Source organism: Scyliorhinus torazame, chromosome 9 (assembly GCF_047496885.1).
Source record: "Scyliorhinus torazame isolate Kashiwa2021f chromosome 9, sScyTor2.1, whole genome shotgun sequence".
NCBI classification, from domain to species: Eukaryota; Metazoa; Chordata; class Chondrichthyes; order Carcharhiniformes; family Scyliorhinidae; genus Scyliorhinus; species Scyliorhinus torazame.
This window is the reverse complement of record NC_092715.1, coordinates 145,277,327-145,291,294: the sequence shown is the minus strand read 5'-3', so window position 1 is coordinate 145,291,294 and position 13,968 is coordinate 145,277,327. Positions and strand designations below refer to the sequence as shown.

Sequence of the window (13,968 nt, the reverse complement as noted above, 5' to 3'; positions counted from 1 at the left end):
CGCGATTGATGGGATGCACGTCGCCGTGCGGCCACCTGCAGATAACAGGGACGTGTTCACCAATAGGAAGGGGACCTATTCGATGAACATACAGGTGGTCTGTGACCACCGCATGATGATCCTGCACATCTGCGCCCGTTACCCGGGCAGTGTACACGACTCATACGTGTTGTTGCGGTCATCCATCACCGGCATGTACGAGGGACGCCAACCCCAGCTGAGGGGCTGGTTGCTGGGCGACAGGGGCTACCCATTGCGATCGTGGCTGATGACGCCTGTACGGAGGTCACGCAATGAGGCGGAGAACCGCTACAATGATGCCCATGTAGCGACAAGGGGAGTGATAGAGAGGTGCTTTGGCGTGCTGAAGATGCGTTTCAGGTGCCTGGACCGCTCTGGGGGCGCCCTCCAGTATCGGTCAGATAGGGTCCGGCCGCATCATTGTGCTGTGCTGCGTGCTGCACAATATAGCCCAGCAGAGGGGCGATGTGCCGCAGGCAGAGGAGGGCGGAGTGGAGGAGCAGCAGGAAGAGGCGCAGTCCTCCCCAGATGAGGGGAATGGGGCAATGGTCAGGGCAGACGGGCTAGACACAGGCGGGTGGCTGTCCACCGTTACCAACTGGCCCAGCGGGCACGGGACAGGCTGATAGACGCCCGCTTCACTGACTAGATGGGCGTGGGAATCGGGTAGTATGGCCACAGACCGCACACCATGGCAACAGCCGACCACCCACACCCCCACCCATCCACCCACCCAGCACCCTCACCCCCCTCCTCAACCCCACCCAACCCACCCGCATGCACACCACCCCCCCCATTGCCGATCCACCTGCGGCACAACGGCCGGGCTCACACAGTTGCCGGTGGACGCGTGTCTATCGCAAGCCATGGAGAATGATGACAACCTGCCCTGCGATGAGCTCCTGGCTCCACATCGTTGGACTATGTCTGACCCATGGCCACAGTACCAACATCCACCCGGACCATCCCTGCATGCGGCTGTGACACTGCAGCACACGGTCCCGTCCTCTGCCCGGGGGGATGTTGATGGCGGCCCAGGGGGAAGGGGGCAGACTCACCTGGGCTGAGGTAAGACCACCCCTCACACACACACTTGCGCTCAACGTACATGACACCCCCGCACGCTTTGGACAGAGCACAAAGGCAGCTTCTGTAGGTGTAACATTGACTTTAATAACCAAACGAGTTCATGCACGTGCCCTAGCCCCTAAAACTCATCTGTGCCCTGCACCCGTGCCAACTTACTCAGTGTCTAATTGTTTGGCCTTACGGGCCCTTTGACTACGTCTACGTGGTTCCCCAGACGGCACAGCAGAACTGGAGGTGGACTCCTGTAATTCCTGCCCTCTGACACGGGATCCCTTTGGCGGCCGTTTCCTGGGGCGTCCTGGCCTAGATGGGCCAGGCTGCGGCCCGGGCGACTGGGATGGCGAGCTGCCAGCATGTCCTGCCCGTTGCCCACCCGATGCACCTGGGACGGAAGGGGGGGAGTCCGAGGTGTCGCGGTGTTCCGGGACCTCCCCTACAGGGGGACCCGGGACGGACCACAGCACCTCCTCCTCCCTCGGGGTGCCCGATGGCACCCAGGCCTCTACATGGGTGGGGGATGCGAACGGACTGGCCATCCGACGACCCCCTGACATCTGGCGCTGCCAGTCCTGGAGGCCCATGCTGGTATCGACAGGGGTCTGCAGGTCTGCAGCCATGGAGCTCAGGGGATTGGCAAACCCTGTTTGTGACTGTACGACGCCGACTCGCACATGGCCAATGGCGCCGATGCCCTCAGCGATGGCCTGCAGCGACTGGGCCATGGCCTGCTGAGACTGGGCCATGGCCTGCAGAGACTGGGCTATGGACTGCTGAGACTGGGCCATGGCGTTGAGCGCCTCTGCCATCTGGCGCGGGCACTGGCTCATGGCCTCCTGTGAGAGGGCAGCCGTGTCCTGGGCCACAGACGCCGCCTGCACGGAAAGCCCCAGGCCTCGCAAACCGTTCCCCATGTCTGACACCGTCGCACCCATTGCCTCCACTGCGGACGCCACCCATGCGGTGTCGGCCTGGGTGGCACGCATGACCGGCACCACTCCCAGCTCCTGGACGCGGGTGGACTCCTCCACCTGAGACTGCAGCCGCCGCAAGCCGGCCGTCACCCTCTTCGCTCGTCTCCGGTTCGGTGGTTGCATCGGATCTATGGGTGGGTGTGGTAACTCCAGGAACCCGGGATCCATCTGGGCGGCAGATGTTCACTTGGGCTGGGCTGCCCTCCGACCACCCGGCCCCTCTGCTGCTCCTACCTCCACCTGCTGTCCCGGGACGGCTGTGTTGTGCGCACCAGTGAGTGTACCAGACGCCTCATCACTAAAGTGCCCAACCGAGGTGAGTGTTTCTTCGATGGTGGAGGGTGTTGGTGACAGCAGTGGCGTTGTGTCGTGCGCATCGTCCCACTCTGAGTCCATGGCACTTTGGGGTGGGGGTTCGTCTCCACCCAACCATCTGTGTCACTGTCCGGTATTTCGTCTTCCTGGGTAGTGCTGTCCCGGGTAGGGGTGTCCTGGGTAGTGGTGTCCTGGGTAATGGTGTCCTGGGTAGTGGTGTCCTGGGTAGTGGTGTCCTGGGGAGTGGTGTCCTGGCTCGGCTGTGACGGGGGCCTGTGGCTGCCCCTCTCATCGCTGGGTGGCACACGCCTGCGTCGTCGCACCCGCACGAGACGGGGGCGTCTTCTCCCTGTTGCTCCAGGTCTCTCCGTCTCCAGTGGTCTCAAAGGGACATCCTGCGGTCGTCGCATGCCGGAGGGTCCGGGTCTCTCCGTCTCCTGTGGCCTCCGAGGGGCATCATGCGGGCGGTCTGCATCTGCGGGGATGGGTGCCTCGACGTTTGCTCCTGCGATACACAATGAAGCATGCATGGTTAGACACGCAGGCAGTGATCAGGTGATATGGGGGAGGGGGATATAGGAGAGGGGAGATATGGGAACGGGCTGTCGGTGGCTCACTTGCTAGTACGCCCCCGACCTCTGAATCAGCAACCTCCCGGTCCTCAGGTCCGCCAGCCAGTTCCAGGGCCCTTTCCTCATGTTCGGTGAGTGGCCTCTCATCAGCGGGGCCTCCTCCAGTCCTCACATGCTCCCTGGTGTTGTGTGCGCGTTTCTCCTGTGAGGGAGGGGGGGTGGTGGCAGGGGTAAAAGGCAACAGTGTTAGACAGGTATATGAATGCACGCCATCAGTTGCGCGTGTATTGCAGAGGTTAAGGTTAGGGCTGGATTCACTTGGGGAAATGGGGGAAGGCGGATATGGGGGAGGGGGGATATGGGGATATGGGGGAGGGGGGATATGGGGGAGGGTGGGATATGGGGGATATGGGGGAGGGTGGGATATGGGGGATATGGGGGATATGGGGGAGGGTGGGGTATGGGGGATATGGGGAGGGGGGATATGGGGAGGGTGGGATATGGGGATATGGGGGAGGGGGGATATGGGGGAGGGGGATATGGGGGAGGGGGAGATATGGGGATCTGGGGGATGGTGGGATATGGGGGAGGGGGGATATGGGGGATATGGGGGAGGGTGGGATATGGGGGATATGGGGGAGGGTGGGATATGGGGGATATGGGGGAGGGTGGGATCTGGCGGATGGTGGGATATGGGGGAGGGGGATATGGGGGAGGGGGGATATGGGGGAGGGTGCGATATGGGGAGGGGGGATATGGGGGAGGGGGGATATGGGGGAGGGGGATATGGGGGATATGGGGGGGGCATATGGGGGATATGGGGAGGGGGGATATGGGGGATATGGGGAGGGGGATATGGGGGAGGGGGGATATGGGGGATATGGGGGAGGGGGGGATATGGGGGATATGGGGGAGGGGGGATATGTGGTATATGGATATCGTGCAGGGGGAGGCTCACCCTGGCTGCTCTGACGAGGTTGTTCACCTTCTTGTGGCACTGGGTGCCTGTCCGTGGTGTCAGGGCCATAGCGGTGACGGCCTCTGCCACCTCCCTCCACAGACGCCGGCTGTGGCGTGGGGCAACTCTGAGGCCGTGTCCGGGATACAGGGCCTCCCTCCTCTGCTCCACTGCGTCCAGGAGCGCCTCCACATCCCGTGACTGGATCCTCTGGGCTGAGCGGCGGGCGGCCATCCGGTCGGGTGTTCCGGTCGGGTGGGGGGGAGCAGCGCTTCCTGATGAGCCGTCACGCCGTGCGGCGTGTATGTGCCGCACGGCGTGAAGCACGTGAGCAAGCGCGGATCCCGTCACGTCGCTGCTAGCCCATTCCGGGCCGGAGACTTTGAGACGTTTTGGGCAGAGTGATGAAAGTCGGATTTGCGCCGTTTTTGGTGCCGATCGGCGGACTTTGCGCCTATAAATGAGAATTTCGCCCAATATCGTCTCTTACCTGCTTTCCACCTATTTTAGTATTATCCATAAATCTTGCTATATTACACTCTGTCCCTGCTTGCAGATCATTCATATAAATTGTGAACAGTTTAGGTCCGAGGACTGACCCCTGCGGCACCCTGCTGGTTGCAGTTCACCAGCCAGAGAAGGACCCATTAACCTGACTCTCTGCTTTCTGTCAGTTAGCCAATCTCAATCTAATCTAGTACTCTACCCCCAACCCCCTGCGATCTCACCTTCTGGATCAGTTTTTTATGCAGCACCTTGTCAAATGCCGCATAAACATGTTAACCCTGTGTTCTCTATTTCCTTTTTGAATGAATCCCATTGCTCTGATGTGGATCTCCCTATAAGTAATTGCTCCAGGTTGACTTTTGCGAGATACTGTCTTATCCTAAGAAAATTGGCCTTCCCCAAATTCAAAATCTACTTCCAGTCCATCTTTGTCCCTTCCCATAACTGATAGATCCTACGGAGCTATATTCATTGTCACCAAAATGCTCCCCCAATGAAACTTATTTCATTTGCCTGGCTTCATTACCTGAAACTAGGTTGTTCCTCCTGGCCCACAAGCAGTGCTTTAATGGCAATCTCCTTATGGATAGTAGTATAAGGTGATGCATTTGGGGAGGGCAAACTTGACAAGGCAATACACAATGAATGGGAGGATACTGAAAGGTATCGAGGGAGTGAGAGTCCTTAGAGTGAATGTCCACATAGAGTCATAGAATTTACAGTACAGAAGGAGGCCATTCGGCCCATCGAGTCTGCACCGGCTCTTGGAAAGAGCACCCTACCCAAGGTCAACACCGCCACCCTATCCCCATAACCCAGTAACCCCACCCAACACAAAGGGCAATTTTGGACACTAAGGGCAATTTATCATGGCTAATCCACCTAACCTGCACATCTTTGGACTGTGGGAGGAAACCGGAGCACCCGGAGGAAACCCACGCACACACGGGGAGGATGTGCAAACTCCGCACAGACAGTGACCCAAGCCAGAATTGAACCTGGGACCCTGGAGCTGTGCACATATCCTTGAAGTCAACAGGGCAGGTTGATAAAGTGGATAAGAAGGCACATAGTGTCCTTTATTAGCTGAGACACATAATGTAAGAGCAGGAAAGTTATACTGGAACTATATAAAACATTATTTAATAATAATCTTTATTATGAAGCAATGAATTTGCTCTGAAAACCCCCTAGTAGCCAAACTCTGGCGCCTGTTCGGGTACACAGAGGGAGAATTCAGAATGTTCAATTCACCTAACAAGCATGTCGTTCGGGACTTGTGGGAGGAAACTGGAGAACTTGGAGGAAACCCACGCAGACATGGGGAGAACGTGCAGACTCCATACAGACAGTGACACAAGCCTGAAATTGAACCTGGGTCCCTAGCGCTGTGAAGCAACAGTGCTAACTACTGTGCCTTGAGTACTGTGTGCAGTTCTGATCACCTTATTACAAAAAGTATGTAATTGCACTAGAGAGGGCAGCTAGGAGATTTCTGAGAATGTTGACAGGATTGGAAAATGACAGCTATGGGGAAAGATTGGATAGGCTGGGATTGCTCTCCTTGTAACAGAGTAGGCTGAGGGGCGATTTGTTTGAGATGTACCAAATTGTGAGGGGCCCGGATGGGAAGAGATTATTTACTTTAGCAGAGAAATCAGTGATTAGGAAGCATAGATTTAAAGTGATTAGTAAAAGGATTAGAGTTGAGATGAGGAACAATATTTCAGCCAGAGTTTGTGGGCTCTGAAACTCACTCGGGGGGATTCAAAGGTGACTGGATATGCATCTGAAGTTCGATAACCTGCAGGACTATGGTCCAAATGCTGTAATGTGGGTTTAGGCTGTGTGGCTCGTTTCTTAGCTGGCCCAGACATGATAGGCCAAGTGCCCTCATTCTGCGTCATAAACTTTCAATGATTCGGCCCTTGTCATCTCATGTTACCTCAGTTTCTGAGGCAGCGCAACCCAGCTTGTAAGGGTTAAAAATGGGAAACCATGTTAAATTGGAGGCATGAGGCCTGTTTTAATGGATTCAACAACTAACCCTCCATCTATGAGAGTGTACTTGGCACCTGATCCCTGAGCCACCTCTGCTAAAACACTAAATCTATGGGTCTGAGGTGGTTTTTAATCCTGCTTCAGGTTTGATCATTTCAGTTTCCCATACCACAACTGAAATCCATTCTTTTTTGTGATAAAATTATCTTCAATTACACTTGTGGTACATGTCATGATATTCAAGTGAATATCACAGCACATACACACATACATAGTGATGGACAGATCAACGGACTAATTAGCACACACAACATGACAGCCAATCACAGACAAGAGCATACACAGTACAAAACAAGGAACACGACACTTCCCGGGCAGTCCAGCAGGAGACTGCTCAGGGCAAGGACCTCCAAGCCAGACGTTCAGACAGTCACCATGTGCTGAGTACCAGAGTTTGTTATATAAATAGGTAAAAGAAATAAAACTGTGTTGTACCAATCGCAACCATGTTGGTTCGTCTGTGTCTCAGAGTACCCAACACTTCATGGTACCAGAAGTGAATTAAAACATACCCACAAATGTGCCATCCTGCGCCATGGACACCCTCAACACACCGCAGCCATTGCAACTCACTGGGAACCTTGGCGTAAATTGGACGCTGTTTAAACAGCGCTTCGAACTCTTTTTGGAAGCCAACAAAAAACAGAGCGCCTCGGGCAAAAGGAAGGTCGCCATCCTCCTCACCACCGCAGGTCAGCACGCCATCCATGTGTACAACTCCCTGGTGTTCGCGGAAGGCGAGGACAAATCTAAATACAACACGGTCCTCCTCAAGCTCGACCAGCACTTCAACGTGGAGGTCAACGAGAGCTTTGAGAGGTATGTCTTCCAGCAGCGCCTACAAGGTAAGGATGAGCTCTTTCAGTCATTCCTGACGCATCTCCGCACACTCGCGCAGTCCTGCGGTTACGACACCACCTCAGAGTCCATGGTCCTGGACCAGATTGTTTTGGGGATTGCCTCGGGCAGCCTACGCCAGCAGCTTTTAACAATAAAAGGCCTCACCTTAGCATCTGCAGTTGAAGCCTGTGTCCTGCATGAGAACGCGACTAGCCGCTATGCCCAATTTCAGGCAACCAAATTGGTGCAGAGGGGGTCCTACGCGACCGGATCGGCGAGCCAGGTGCCCCACGAGGCGGAACGGGTCCAGGAGATCGAGTTTCTCCCGGCCCGCGGCCTGGACGAGGGCAGCCGTTTCGCGCGCTTTTCGAGGCCTCCCGCGCTTGAGTGCGGCAAAACCTATGGCAACACTGAGGGACGTGATGTGCAGGCACGCTCGACGCAAGACCGACCTGCGCATGTGCAGTGGCGCAATGAACGCCATGACGTCACGACGTGCGGAAACTGTGGAGCTGCACATTTAAAAGGGCAATGTCCCGCAAAAACCCGACATGCCTACTCTGTGGCAAGGTGGGCCATTACGCTACTTACTGTCGAGCAGCTCAACCTGTCGATCTTCCACATCTCCGACAACCTCGCAGGAACGTGCGGACCATTCAGCCTCCACATTACGACATCCAGACCGATGACACAGATGACCGAGACGCCTTCTGGGTTGTGGTCATTGATAGGAACCGAGTCAACACAATCAATCCGGGTTATGAATGGTGTGCCACCCTGACGGTCAACCGATCGCCGATCACTTTCCACCTGGACACTGGCGCCTCCGCCAACCTCATAGCATGGTCAGCCTTCTACGCCATGAAGTTCAGACCACCAATCCAGCCGTCCCGGTGCAGGATGGTCGACTACAACGGGAATGTTATCCCGGCTATGGGATCTTGCCAGCTCCAGGTGACACCCAACACACACACGGCCACACTCTCGTTCGAGATAGTCGGCTCATCGAAGGACTCGCTGCTAGGCGCACAGGCATGCAAGGCTCTCCACCTCGTGCAACGAGTCCACTCTCTCCAGACGGCACATCTGACTTCCCAGATGCAGAGTTCAACGCACAGCTCCACTCGCTCCTCGCCCACAACCAGGAGGCATTCGAGGGCATGGGAACACTGCCATACACCTACCGAATTTGCCTTAAACCAGACGCCATCCCGGTCATTCACGCACCTCGCAGAGTCCCTGCGCCACTCAAAGACCGCCTCAAGCAGCAGCTGCAGGATCTCCAGGACCAAGGGGTCCTATCCAGGGTCACGGAGCCCACGCCGTGGGTCAGCTCCATGGTGTGTGTCAAGAAGCCCTCCGGCGAGCTCCGCATATGTATTGACCCAAAAGACCTCAATAACAATATCATGAGGGAACATTATCCCATACCCAAACGGGAGGAGATCATGAGTGAAATGGCCCAGGCGAAAATATTTACGAAACTGAAACCCATCCAAATTCGTCGCCCACCTACTAGACTGAACTTATGAGACTGTTTACACGTTGAACTCATGCAACCACTGTTTTAACATGTTTATGTTCTTATCGTTACAGGAATTCGTTTTATCGTTCCACATTTCCACGTTCTTTGTTATGGTACAACCTCGTTATTGTGTCACACCCGACATCGCCCCTTGTATATAGTTAAGCCCCATGTACATGCTGTAAATATTACACACACACATTTAGCTGCACTCAGTACACATCTCTATTTATAACCACGTAGGCACATAATCTTGTAAAAAAAAGGGGGAATGTCATGATATTCAAGTGAATATCACAGCACATACACATATACATAGTGATGGGCAGATCAACGGACCAATTAGCACACACAACACGACAGCCAATCACAGACAAGAGCATACACAGTACAAAACAAGGAACACGACACTTCCTGGGCAGTCCAGCAGGAGACGGCTCAGGGCAAGGACCTCCAAGCCAAACACTCAGACAGTCACCATGTGCTGAGTACCAGAGTTTGTTATATAAATAGTTAAAAGAAATAAAACTGCGTTGTACCAATCGCAACCATGTTGGTTCGTCTGTGTCTCAAGAGTACCCAACACTTCAGTACAAAGGAGAAAATGTTCTCTGGAGGAATAGGTCATGATTAAATAGTGAAAATGTCTGAAGCTGAGACTATTTTAGTGGTTAGCTGGTACCCTTTTGGAATTAGAAACAATTTATGAATAACTTTCCTTCAGGAGATTCAATGGATAGAATAGGATGCTAAGTAAGTATGTAAAGTAACTATGAATTCATACTCCTAGCATGGAACCTCAGAGCAACATGCTGGGATTTCACATGTGTGCAAAGTAATTTTCTATCGATTCATTTTAATAAACAGAATACTACAGGGAACATGTATCAAACTAGCAATAGAACTGGTTCTGTGCTCCTTTGCGTCCTTTGGGGAGTCATGGTTGTAAGGATCACATGTTGGACAATTGTCACCACAGTGTTGTAATCCAGACTCTTCCAGCATGATTTCCTGGGTGAATACCTAGAATTATGCACTTTTCATTGCTTGTTTTTTTTTACAGATGAGTCTGAAGCTCTGGAAGTGACCCAACCAGGTACCCAAATGGGTGACCGCAAGCACGCTACAGATTTGGCAGAGCTACAGAAAAGAGTGCTAGATTACTCCAGTTCACAGAACATAGCATCCGCTGAGCAAGATCATTCAAAAGCAGATCTTTCAAAAGGGGAAACCTCAGCCCTAAAAACTGCTGACCAACGATGTTCATATCCACCATTCCAAAATATGCCAATGGAATTTAAAGGAAAGACTCCACTTCCATTTGAAAGAGCAACGCCACTTCCATCTGGAGGAGCGATACCACTTCCATATGGAGGAGCGATACCACTTCCATCTGGAGGAGCAATGCCACTTCCATCAGGAGGAGCAATACCACTTCCATTTGAAAGACTGATTCCACATTTGACTCAAAGAGCGACTCCACCTTCAACTCAAAGAGCGACTCCATATAAAACTCAAAATGTGACTCCGCCTTCAACTCAAAAAGTGACTCCACCTTCAATTCAAAAAGTAACTCCACATACAACTCAACGAGTAACTCCTAATACTATTCATAGGGTAACTCCTCATACAACTCAAAGAGTAACTCCTAATACAATTCAAAGAGTAACTCCACATACAACTCAAAGAGTAACTCCACATTCACCTGAAGGAATGACCCCGCATTCAATTCGAAGAGTGACTCCATGCTCAACAGAAAGATTGACTTTGCACTCATCTGAAAGAATGATACTGCTTCCATCCGAAAGACTGACTCCACATTCAATTTCACCTTCATCTGAAAGATCAATGCCACATGCATCTGAAAGAGCGATCCCACTTCCATCTGAAATACTGACTCCACATTCAATTTCCCATTCACCCGAAAGATCAATGCCACATGCATCTGAAAGAGCGATCCCACTTCCATCTGAAATACTGACTCCACATTCAATTTCCCATTCAGCGGAAAGATCAATGCCACATGCATCTGAAAGAACGATACCGTTTCCATCTGAAATACTGACTCCACATTCAATTTCCCATTCAGCTGAAAGATCAATGCCACATGTATCTGAAAGAACGTTACCGCTTCCATCTGAAATACTGACTCCACATTCAATTTCCCATTCATGTGAAAGATCAATGCCACATGTATCTGAAAGAACGTTACCGCTTCCATCTGAAATACTGACTTCTCATTCAATTTCCCATTCATGTGAAAGATCAATGCCACATGCGTCTGAAAGAACGATACCGCTTCCACCTGAAATACCAACTCGACGTCCATCTGAAAGGGAGACAGTACTTCCATCTGAAAGATTAACACCACTTCCATCTGAAAGGGTGACACCACTTTTAGAAAGAATGGTACCACTTCCATTTGAAAGGGCAGCTCCAATTTCAAATGGAAGTGTGTCATCAGTCTCACCTGAACTAGATGCGGCATTTTATTCCATACGTGAGTCACCATTGCAATATGACCGCAGCTCACCATTGCAACGTGAAAGGGAAACCCAGACTACTCCACCTACTCTGAAAAATGAATGGAAAATCTTGTTTCAAAATGCTTGCTGTGGTATATATAGACAACCCATCATGCAAGTAGAAACAAGAGAAATGCACGATGACACACCAGAAATTCAGGATGTTATCAGGGTTTGTTTAGCTTCTGTTCGGAGCAGTTTTCTTTTGTCTTTCAGCATGATGAACACCATCAAGAAAAATATTAAAGAAGGATTCCGTATTATAACAATCGGACTAGCCTTTAAGCTCTGGGAAATGTTCAAGAAATGGGCATCGTGTTCTAGAGAGGGCGAAGGAGATCCTGAACGGATGTGTTGTAGATAGACTGAAGGAAATGCTGAGACCATTACATGCCCAAGAATTCTTGTATTTGGACTGAAAGGAATCATTAATTGTTCGTGCTGATAGGGGTCAATGAATAAAAAAAATCCAAAAGAACTCAACTGCATGTGGCCAAAAAAAAGTAAAATGAGAAAAATTGCATTTTTGCTGTATATTTGTTAATTAAGAAAACTTTTCTCCAGTGCAACAATTACCTAATTTTTAATTTGAATTGAAATTTGCTAGTTATTTCATATCATGAGATGGTCCATGGTGCTCTGTGCTCTAATAATCTTTGAAGATAATTTTCTGTGTTAACACATATTGTGTACAATTTATCGGAAGTATTTCTACGTGTCCTTTTGGGAGTGATTGGCGGGATGTTTCTGACGGCCATGATGGCGAGATCATGGATCGTATCTAATGGCACTTAGCACTGAAAACTAGCCCCCCACCAGCTTCTCGCTATTACTGGCTGTTTCGCCATCTGTTTCGCTGGACTCATGGCACAGTGCCTCACTGCTAACAAGAGGAGTTGCTTGAAAACACTCCCTCACCATTTATTCCCAGTCAACAAGTAAGCATGGCAGCACACAGACATGCTCCTTGCTTTTGGGATGCCAACCTGGGTAGGCATCTGGACACTCTGGGGGTGAGGCAGGACATCCTGTTCCCCCGAGGGGGTCGGAGGGCCAGCAACAGCACCACCAATGCCGCCTGGGAGGCGGTGGCAGTGGCTGTCAGTGCACGCAGCATGACCAGGAGGAATGACAATCAATGCAGGAAGAAGACCAACGACCTCCACCGAGCTACCTCTCTCGTGGCATCAGTTCCTCATGCCCTCAACAAATTCCCAACCCCACCCCCACAAATCACTGGTTAACACCTTGCACCCCCCCACATCCAATCTTCATGCTTGTTCCTCAGCAACCCCTGGCTCCCACCAGCACAACCCCTACATGTTCAGTTGCGGTGCCACCTACCATAGAGCCCGCTGATCCATCAAGCGTGCGACACACAATGCCCATAATAGGCATCAAATAGGCAAGACGGGGGCGGGTGAGGGGGGGAGAGGGGAATACCAAAGATCAGAGTCCTCACCCACTATGAGGAATGGGCCCAAAAGATCACGGTGTTGACTAAGGAGAGAGTAATCACTGATAGTGAGGTTGGCCTGCGCCGCAGAGGTGAGGGTCCACTGCTTCTTCACCCAAGTGAGTTCATGTCAGACAAAATGATCCTTCACTCTCACTGACCACATAAACATTCTCCCGCAGGATCTCCATTTGATGGTGCTGGGCCATCCGGAGTCGTTCACCACCCCCACCCCCCGCCGAACCATCTGGAGTCGTTCACAACCCCCCCCGCCAAACAACGTGCCACTCAAGAAAACACCTTGGCGGAAAGCTCTGACCAGACCACCATCGAGGCATCACAGTTATCACGCCGCCTTCCACCAGCACAGAGGCACACACCTCGGTGGGTGACAGTAGTGGACAGGCTTCTGTGGCACAATCTGGTGAGCACCATACAGTTGCTGATTCACATCAGTTGGAGGCAAGTATATCCAAGAGTGTCAGCAGTGGGAGGTCTACTGGACCCCAGGACATAGCTGGATCCTAGTCAGATGCCGAACCTCTGGATAAAGTTATGCCAGAGCTAATGTAGATGCTAGAGTACGGTCGTGAGATTCAGGAGAGATGTCAGCGACACTACATCGATGCATAGCCAATTGAAGGAGTCCCAAAGGCTATGGCCGCAGGAGATGATGCTGGATATGAGTGGCACTGAGGTCAACACTGCACGGGTGGCGATCGCAGTGAAAAGCCTGCAGTACGAGGTCAGTATCTTGAGTGGTGGTATCCAAGGCATGCCTCAGTCTGTGATGGCCATGGCTGGGGGATTTGCCATCATGCCAAGGTCGCTGAGGGACATATCCAAGATGTAGGTGCACATTGCCAAGGCACTGCAGAGCACAGTCGGGTCACAGAGGAGCATCATTGAGGGCATCGACACCAGAATGGAGGTGCCAGGACGGCAAAGCCGGATACCGCAGAGACCTCTGGAGCCACTCCAGCTGCCTCCCCACCCCATGGAGACCCCAGGGCCCAGGGCATTCAGGCACCATCGGGGAGGAGGAAGCACTGGAGGCCGACTTGGAGCCTGCCACTAGGGAGACAACGGCGGACTCCAGTTTTCCCGAATCTCCCCCTCCTGACACCG

At 52.3% G+C, this 13,968-nt stretch overlaps 1 protein-coding gene and 1 long non-coding RNA gene across 2 annotated transcripts in view; both read left to right on the top strand.

The window, feature by feature from the left end:
• Positions 1-11,907, top strand: part of LOC140430029 (uncharacterized) — a 61,116-nt gene extending 49,209 nt beyond the window's left edge. Inside the window, exon 2 of the mRNA XM_072517586.1 lies at positions 9,923-11,907. Within this exon, the coding sequence (XP_072373687.1) occupies positions 9,923-11,748 (1,826 nt within the window). The 3' untranslated portion in view covers positions 11,749-11,907. The remainder of the gene's footprint in view (positions 1-9,922) is intronic.
• The window catches only part of LOC140430030 (uncharacterized), a 152,908-nt gene that overhangs the window by 50,636 nt on the left and 88,304 nt on the right, over positions 1-13,968 (top strand). The window lies entirely within an intron of this gene.